This window comes from Tachysurus vachellii, chromosome 23 (assembly GCF_030014155.1).
Source record: "Tachysurus vachellii isolate PV-2020 chromosome 23, HZAU_Pvac_v1, whole genome shotgun sequence".
Taxonomy (NCBI): Eukaryota; Metazoa; Chordata; class Actinopteri; order Siluriformes; family Bagridae; genus Tachysurus; species Tachysurus vachellii.
The window spans coordinates 12,415,504-12,425,404 of NC_083482.1; the positions used below are offsets into that span (position 1 = coordinate 12,415,504).

Here is a 9,901-nt window from a genome sequence, read left to right on the forward strand (position 1 = left end):
TGGCCTTGGTCCAGCAGCACTAGCTGTAGATGGACTGCATCAGAAAGCTTGTCTGTCCTGCTTGGTGTTATTCCCAAACCTGGTTGTGATGTTCCCTGTCTATGGTGCAGGTGTAGAAGTCCTAAGCTCCTTTGAAGGAATTCTGAAGTTTTTCAGGCATCTGAGATGCTAAAGGCCCTGTCAGGCCTTCCTCACCATGGTGTCATGTGAGATGTGGACACCAAGAAAACGGTCCACAGGAAACAAACATCTATTGTTAATTCAGTTATTACTTTATGTTTCACTCTTCACATCTCAGAAGCCATTTTGGGTTATTTCAGTAATTTCTTATAGAATGATTTTAGCCGCTTTTGTCCTTCGGCTCAAATATCTTTCCCCTGAGTAATTAGGGAAGGTGCTTCACTAATGCTTTCTGTGGCAGAGTTGTTTTAAGTGGGATTACTTTAACATGAGGATCTGGGGCAAACTAAACCCAAACAGTATTTGGCATTACCCCTCCCTTGCCTTTGAAACTGAATCGGTTTCCTCACATACACTGCTATAAAGTTTTGCAAGGAAAAGTGCTGGTAGGCTTTTTCCAAGCTTCTCTGCAAACCTTCGGCTGCCACACAGCTGAACACACTCAGGATATTGCTGTCTGCCCTCTTCCTCATACATAAACTTACACAAGGCAACGATTGCCATGTGTCACTGATGGAAGAGGATAAGCTATTAGCAGCACAAGCTAACAGTACTAGCTGTGTCTCGCATTGTAAGGGTGAATGCAGGTGTATTCTGAGATACATGATATTTAAACCTCAAAACATAGCATGCAATCAAAACTATTTTGTTCTTTAATGAAAATAGCTAACATCAGGAAAGGTGTCAAACCCGTGCCATATCGAATATATCCTTGGATATTACCAATAAAAATATATATCCCTGATAAATATAACTGGAGCAGTGAAAAGAAACGACTAACAATAGCTAGGTTAACTAGCAAACTAGCCTAGCCTGTACCGTGTCATTCTTTAGTCATGAATATGATTTATCCAAAGTTCTGGAGGTCTTTGACATCTTTTGATGTCACCATCACTAAGCTCATACAAACCCTTCCCAAATTAGCTTATACCAAAGTATTGAAGATGTCATGAGAAACTTTGTTTTAAATGACACTAACAAACACCAAACTACGTAAATGCAATTAGTCATCCAAGAACATTTTTCCCTCACAGATTTGGTTGCAAGATGACCTGTTTTCGGATGTTTTTAGAAAACTAGTTTGGGCTTGGTTAAGAAAGGATTTCAATGACATCTGCTCTTGTAGATGTAAAAGGAACAGATGTTCTTTTTGTCATCACTCAGAGCCTTTTTCAGTTTATGTTTATTCTTCTGAAGTCCTATCATTTTATATCTGAAGGCTGTTTTCATAACCCTTCATTTAAACACCTCCCTTCTCATTTACAGTAGTTTGCAGTTTAATTTGCCCCTCTCAGGTTTCCTGGAGCAGAAGCACCACACATGCAGGTTTTTCTCCTCGTGGGCGGTCCATAGCGAATGACTGACAGGCAGAGACAAGTGGGCGGGCCGGGATACAGAGTGGGCGGCCTTTACCTCGTGAAAGTTGCTGCAGTGTGTGGAGTGTGTCAGTGTGTCCGAGACCTGCCGGGTAGAGATCTGGTGTGTGTATGTGTGCATACATACACACACACAGACATGCATACAAACACACATGCAGTCAAGTATTGGAACTACAGGACTAGCAGGACAATGAAGCAAGAGAGACAAAGTTTAGGAAGGACACATTTCTCACAGCATGGTGAGTCGGGGGGTTTAACACTGCTGTGATTTGGGGGGTTGAGCTGAGCTGTGCTGAGCTGTTAATGACTTTACCTTATGGGTAAATGGGGTCTAAGGGGGAGGTGTGTGTGTGTGTGTGTGCGTGCGTGTGTGTGTGCGTGCGTGTGTGTGTGTGTGTGTGTATGTATGTATGTATGTATGTGTACGTGTGTGTGCGAGAGAGAGAGAGAGCACTGAATCAGTGTGGGGCCATGCGTTCACATTGGCTTCTATGTCCTTGGTGCAGGTAGCAGCAAAAATTTCATGGGGCTTAACTGAAGACTCAGCATAGAGTTTGCAGTGTGTGTGTGTGTGTGTGTCTGTGTTACTGCAGCTGTTCTTGTGTGCCTTTCTCTTTTCTCTAGACATTGGCATATGTCAGCAGAGGAGTCACTCCTGCAGAGGAACGTGTGTGTGTGTGTGTGTGTGTGTATGTATGTGGTACATGGTACAGTGATCATTTTAGCTTTTTTCTCTGTGGCTCTTGTCTTTCCCTTTAATGATTTCCTAGGTCTGTTCAGGACAGTGTGAAGAACAGACAGAGGAGTGTAAGTACTTTCTCACCTGGCAGCGCAGTACTGCATGGTGCAATAACAAATATTTTATCTTCACTTCCATCACCACATGACACAAAGAGTAACCCAGTAGCTGAGTTGCTCTAATAACCTGTACCAAACATGGACATGTAGGTGGAGCTAACAGTAGTGCACAACATAATCAATTAGTACTGGACAATACGGTGCAGCGGTCTTCAGTATTATTGTCTACGAACCTTCCATCAAGAACACTGCGAGATCTCTACAAGCTTTATATCATAGCCTTTATCACCCTGTAAAGCTCCTCTGTTCTTACTGGTGTCAATTTGTACCCTGAACACAAGTGATAGGAAATGATGACACCAGCTTACAACCTCCACAATCTCCTCCTACTTCCAAGATTTTTTTGTGATAGGTAACAGACACTTGCACCCAACATGTGGTTCAAACGTCCTCTCTTGTCTGTGCTCATGTACGGATTTCCATTAGTACCCGAAAAATGGCGATGCAGGTATCTCAACACTCTCTGTCACTTTCTGTTTTGAAAGAAAGCATGTGGATTTAATTTAGTCTCCTCTGTTTTCCAGAACTTTTAGTTGACGTTGAACTGGAGCCTGGAAAAAAGGGGGGAAAAAAAGACAGAAACATTTAGAGACTGCATGTGCACTGCCTGCATGTACTCATGGTGGTATTAATACACTGATGAGTGCATTAATCAGTGTAACTCAGGGTAATAGACTCAGAAGCCTTCATAGAGCCTGAGGAAACACTGCAGTCTTGGCCCTTTACAACGAAGAGGAACTAAATAGAAACAAATGCTTCTATAAAGTGGGGTCTGAGTTTCATTCAGGCCCGAGCTGTTTCTCATGAAGTCACTGCCTTTAAATAGGCTTCTTTTGTTCAGCGCTGCTTTTGATTTGCGTTCTTTTTTTAGACGGATTTTGTACGTGATTTTAGCACAGTCTCCGACTCGTAACTCAATCCAAATTGCGTTCGGCTGAGGTGGTCCAAGGGCCAACGGGTTATCGAGTGACTGTTTGAAGACTTGGTATTTTGGGCATTGTGTGTGTGTGTGTTTGCTCAGAGGACAGAGATAAGCGGTCTGACTCTGATCTTCAGGTGGAGGTCATGTGCTCAGTGTTACTGGTTAACACTTCAGAGAAAAGTCTGTGAATGGGAATATTTTTACTTCACTGATGAAGAAATTGCTAGTCAGGAATGATTGAGAACTCACATTCACAAGGAAAAAATGGTACGCAGAGCGTATTTGTAATGGCAAGCACTGTTTAGAGCACAGGCATGTGTTTGTCAGTGCAGCCCTGAGTGATTGAGCATTTAGCCTGTGTGTGTATATGTGTGTGTGTGTATATATATATATATATATATATATATATATATATATATATATATATATATATATATATATATATATATAAAATGTATGTATATGCATGTGTGTGTGTGTGTGTGTGTGTGTGTGTGTGTGTGTATGTTTGTGTGTGGGAGTGTAGCAGAAACCTAATAGAGCCGGTTTCGTGAGTTCTGGAATTTGTGAAGTGTGTGTTTGTGTGTGTGGTGCAGTATAGTTGTGTGATGGGCTGCTGTTTATTTTGCTGTGCTGGAGGAATGTTCTCGATCAGAGCTGCTCAGTGCAGCGTGTAAAGTGTGATTATGTTTCCCTCTCAGTTTCCGCTCAAACATCTACCATTCATAGTGGACCGGAGAGGTGAAGGGGTGAATAGATACGATCGCACACGCAGCCAGGCATTTTTTTTGTGTATGATGTAGCGCCATGGTTTCAACAACGTTCGATTTTGTTAAAGCATCAATCTAAACGATTCCTTGATGTTCCTGGATTATTTTGATGTCCTGTACAACCTCTCACTTATTGTATACAGTGACATTTTGGGGGCAGTGGTGGCTCAGTGGTTAAGGTTGTGGGTTACTGAGAAGAAGGTCAAAAGTTCAAGCCCCTACACCACCAATCTGCCACCCTTGGGCCCTTGAGCAAGGCCCTTAACCCTTGCTATATCACAGCTGACCCTCTGCTCTGACCCTTGCCGTCTAACAAGCTGGGATATGTGAAGAGAAGAATTTCACTGTGCCTTAATATACAAAATGGGACATTTTTTTTTCCTTCTAAATAAGCAGATATTGTTGTTGATCCTGGAGAGTGTACGTCACTATTACAGTTAGCCTCCTGCTTTCTGCCAAAGATACACACACAGAGCTTAGCACACAACATTTAAATCAAACTTAAATGTGTACATCGTATAATGGCGTGTAGGCTGTACATTTATCATATGATGCACATCGATAAGTGATCAGCACCTCATGACACAGTACAGTATCATGCTATATGGTGATATGTTGACCACTGCAATGCAAGTGACCTTTAACATTTTACTATATTAAAACAAGGCATGCCACAGATACAGTATGCAGCGATGCATAGGCAGTGCTATTTTTGAATACATCCTGCAATGCTATTCTGTGTGTAATCTTGGAGCATGATGTCGAGATGCGTCACAAGCAACAGGGTCTCTTTTTACTGACTGAGAGAGAGACGACGTGGTAATATTGATCGAGAAGTTTAAAAGATATGTGGCATTCAACTAAAACAAAAAAAAAGCTCCTCACTCATCTTGTCTTCTTGGGACGATCCTTTCTTCTCTCTGCTCTTGACTGAAAAAAACAAAGTGACTCCCAGCATGAACAATAAATAAAGTAGCACTGCTTATTCTGTATATTTATTTTGCTGTAGACCAATCGGTATACAGACTCATCACAGTTAGTTGGTTGAATTGTTGCTAACAGAAGATGAACATGGAGGCATTCATGTCCTCCCCCCCTTGTGGCTCGATAGAGGTCCAAAAAGATGTCATTTAAAAGTTTTAAATCAATTTCAGCATTAGGTTTTGACTAAAAAGCAGCAACTTAGATGAGATATTGACTGTGACTGCAGCATCAGGACAAGGTCCAAGATGGGAAGCTTGTTTTGTTTTGTTTTGACATTTAAGACACAATTAAAAACTTTCTTAAGCTGTCTGACAATGACGTCAAACACACACACAACTCCTCGACATGTACTGCAACTCCTCGACAAATCGCCAAGACCCTTATAGGTTAAATCACTGCTCTTCAAAAAGGGAAAATAAAATCTTTGCAGACCTTTTGTGACCCTCTTGGCCTGGAGTTTTAAAGAACAGATAAAAGTTTATGAGCTCTGTAACAGTGATGGAAGGGACTAAAGCAAGAGCTCGTAGTAAAGAGAGTTCGAGCTGGTACGACACATTATTGACATCTTGAGTGCCTCGGAGGTTTATGATAACCGTTACATACTGTATACAGTGATGAAGACCAAACCCCCAGTGACAAAGATGCAAACACAATAAAGGCGAAAAACAGTGCTGAGACAGCAAAGAGAAATTGTGTATAAATTTATATAGCGAGAAACTGAACCGCATAAAGTAAAGACTCCCAAACAGTAGGATCCCAAACATAAGATTACACTAGGGTTAATGCGCTCATTCATACATGTTGTTTGTTTCTATGGTAGCATCTCATGCAGCGTTTATAGTGTTTGGATGCTTATGATTTGTGTTCAGATCCTTAGTCACTTGTGTTCTTTCCGGTGAGATGCTGAACCTTTAACTGCTTGGACTGGAGTGTTGGAAAGGTTTCGGCAAATTTAACCGCAAACTAAAATCAGGAAAGGTCATTTAAAATGGTCCTTGGTCCTGTATAAACTAATACAACTCATGTAAACCCAGACCTAGCTCAAGCCCCTAATGCTTACCTCTGTGTTGTGCCGCTCAATATACTAAACCACACAGGCCAGCTTTCTGATAACAGACAACAGCAGAGTTAGACTTTATCCATCTCTGGCACTCAGCCTCGTGCTGTGTGAATAGGCTTTAATGCTAATGGGCTAGTTCTGGTGTTCTGTTGTTTGCTCTAAAGAGCGAGCATTCCGACTTACGTAGATGGTTTATCATCCTCCGGTTAATTTAGACTACAGGTTTGAGTTTCAGAGAGAGACTGATTAAAATTAGCTGAGATTATTTTGAAAAGGCATTCAAAGCAGTGGAGACTGTAGTAGTGTCTGTTTGTCTGGTATGCACCAGGTCATTTTTAAATGCCATCTTTATTTTCTCCTTTTCATGCCATTTATTTATAGAATTACGGAAACCTCCAGCGATCGGATCACAAGACCGATATCTGTTCACACTCAGCTATGTGCGTGTGTCTCCAGTGCATCTTCACTGACCACACATGATCCCGTTTCATGACTAGAGAAGGATGCCAGATGTTACAAAAGCAACACGACACCGCCTCGAAAACAGCCCCAGCATTCACACAAACTCAGATGAATTGGATAATTAGTCACCGGACAGTATTTCATGATGAATTTTAACGTATTCAGGATGAAAGGGTCACTCGCTGTACTGTCAATAGGAGACTGTGCAGCTTTTTGTGTGTATCCTTTGCTCAGCTGAACACGTCTCATGTGCTTTTCATCAGTCCTGCAAAACGGAAAGGAGCTCTTAACTGAATGCAGGCAGTGTTTGGGCATTTCCTCAACACATATACAGTTCCCACATTTACAGCACTAATGAAATCGCCCGCAGTGCACAAAACTATAAACTCCAGAGTTCACACTTGAGATAACATTGTGTAGAGTGTTTATGGTTTTTGAAAGCAAATGCATTTAATGTCCCGCACGTTATCATTTCATATACACTGACAAAATATAAATATTTCCCTTACAAACTTTCAACACTATTTTAAAGCCCAACATCATGATCGTGATTGGAAATTCAAAAGAGACATAGATCATACATCTGTTGATTGATTGTCAAACATCTCTGGAGAAATATGTTAAATAATGTCGAACACACGCGCTGGAGCGATCAAAGCTTTTCTGAGCTCTAAAGAATATCAACAAGGTCACGTGCTCACAGCGATGCGCTCCAGCTGACATCCTCAGCCAACATGCTTAAAGCAGGCTTTTCAAGAGCTGAGTCATCAAACCGCTCTTTCCTCCCCCTCTGGCTGATCAATAACTTACTGAGGATGGTTTAAACTCATGGGAACGTTTGAGAAGTCGATAAATCGACTTCAGACGGTTTGCTACGTATTTAAGGATTCTTTTTATTTTTTGTGTGTTCTTTTTATACCTGATTCACACCAGAAACGTGACATCTCAGTTTCACACCTTCAGCATTTCCAATTTCCAATTGAAAAAGACAAGCTCGTGTTTGAAGTATCTGGTCTATGTAACGTCATCTGTAAGAGCCGAACAGGTTCTGAAGTGTTTTGCTGCTTTGCCATTTTGCATATGCACACGGTTTCTTTGTAACCACAGACTGGGTTGGTAAAGGCAGTTGACACCTTAGAATATTTAGTAATACTACAGAGTTTTGCTTAAACTCTGGTTTCATCATTTCTGTACAGCAGATTAGAAATGTAAAGAAGGCTACTGTAGATTGGAGTCAAAAGATGTAGGATGTGGTAGCTCAGTGGTTAAGGTGTTGGACTACTGATCGGAAGGTCATGGGTTCATACCCCAGGACCAAGCTGCCACTGCTGGGTCCCTGAGCAAGGCCCTTAACCCTCAATTGCTCAGTTGTAAGTCACTCTGGGTAAAGGTGTCTGCTAAATGCTGGTACAGCAGTTTGGTGTAAATGTGATAAAAATGATGTTGGGGATGTGGTAGCCTAGTGGTTAAAGTGTTGGGCTACCAATCGGGAAGGTTGTGAGTTCGATTCCTACGTCCACCAAGCTGCCACTGCTGGGCCCTTGAGCAAGGCCCTTAACCCTCAATTGCTCAGTTGTATAAAAAATGAGATAAAAATGTAAGTTGTTCTGGATAAAGGTGTCTGCTGAATGCTGTAAATGTAAGTAAAGTAGATCTTTCCGGAATCAACCATTCAGAAGTATATAGATTTTCAAAATGTCTACGTTTCTATGTCATTGCACTCATTGACAACCAAACACACTTTCTGACACGGTTTCGTATCAGTTCAAACCTGAAGAATGGCGGATAGATGAACAGAAGGGAGCGAGAGAAGCAACAAAACCAGTGGAGAAGCAGAAAAAGCCAAAGACAGATGGAGATTTGTGCTTTTAGAGCAGCGCATCTCTCCTTGTATCAGCCGAAACTGAAAGTGTGGGTTAAGTTGAAATGTCAATGACCTGAGAGGGCTGAAATTGGAGGTAACAATGAAGTTACCCTCTATAATCAACACACATTTGTCTAATTTACACTTGGTTGGTTTGACTGATGGCCAAGCTGAAAGAAGTGTAGTGTGAGTATTATTATACTCACTTCATTTTTTATTTCCCTACTAGAGACATGCATTGACTTTTGCATGCTTATTTGACCCATTGTAGTCAAACACATGGAGAAGTGTAACTCAGTGGTTAAGATGTTGGCCTCCCTGAAAGGTTGTGAGTTTAAGACTCTTCATCCTCAACTAGTTAAAGAAAGAAACAAATGCAGGTTTCATGGCATCTTCCGACTGTTGTACATTTTAGCACCAGATTAACTTGAACAACATTAACATTTAGCCATATTCACTCATATTCACTTTTTTGTTTGATTTTGTAAAGAAAAACTAGTCTAAATCTCTAGACAGACACAGTGTACTTACATAATGCACACATTTTTTAAAAACGTGTATAAACATTGGCGCATTGGCACGATAATCCATTTTCTAAATGTGTGTGTTTTTTTTTCTTTTCCTGGACTAGACCCTATTTTGGAGTTATGCCTGTGGTAGCAGGAAGGGTAACTGTGTGTGAGTGAGGGTAGGACATTAGATAGGAAGTCAGCTGTTTGATGTTTTGATGAGCAGTTTCAGGCAGTTAAGTGTCTGTTTCACCCGAACAGGAAGTAGGGCAGATCCAACATGGCTGAGAGTGGATGATCTTTCCACATATCAGGAGCTGTTGAGTTGTGGACCAGAGGTTGTGTGGTTATGTTCTCAACCAACATGAGAACACCAGGTTACACACAAATACTGGAAATGTCCTATTGAATAGAATTCTTCTCTCTCTCCACCCACGCTCTCTCTCTCTCTCTCTCTCTCTCCCTCTCTCCCCTCGCTCTCTCTCTCTCTCTCTCTCTCTCTCTCTCTCTGTCTCTCACTCTCTCTCTCTCTCTCACACTCTCTCTCACTCTCTCTCTCTCCCCTCGACAGACAGCTGGTTCATTCTGTCACTTGGGTTGGGGTGAAAGGTTGGATCCCTTGTGATCTCCCTCCACATTATGTCTGTTGCTGGATGTGTGGTGTTTGTCCTTGTATGTGCTCATGTGCCTCTGTGTGTGTTACTTCTCACCTGCCAGGGAAGAGCATTTCTCTACCCATCTGAGATTATTTGCATGCTTCTGCAAATTTTGCAAAAGATTCCTGCCAGTTTTGCAGTACAGTTCACACATGATTTGCATCTTAGGGTGTTGAAATATAATTAAATATGAAGTGTTTTTTCCTGGATGCACTTTGTTTGGGGAACTTGGTACACAACAGTCACACACGGATCTG

General features: G+C 41.6%; 1 protein-coding gene across 2 annotated transcripts in view; it reads left to right on the plus strand.

The window, feature by feature from the left end:
- The first annotated feature begins 1,646 nt into the window (after positions 1–1,646).
- The window catches only part of plekhg4 (pleckstrin homology domain containing, family G (with RhoGef domain) member 4), a 61,838-nt gene continuing 53,583 nt past the window's right edge, over positions 1,647–9,901 (plus strand). For both annotated transcript variants that reach the window (XM_060858916.1, XM_060858917.1), the window contains exon 1: positions 1,647–1,798. In XM_060858916.1, the coding sequence (XP_060714899.1) occupies positions 1,796–1,798 (3 nt within the window). In that variant the 5' untranslated portion in view covers positions 1,647–1,795. The remainder of the gene's footprint in view (positions 1,799–9,901) is intronic.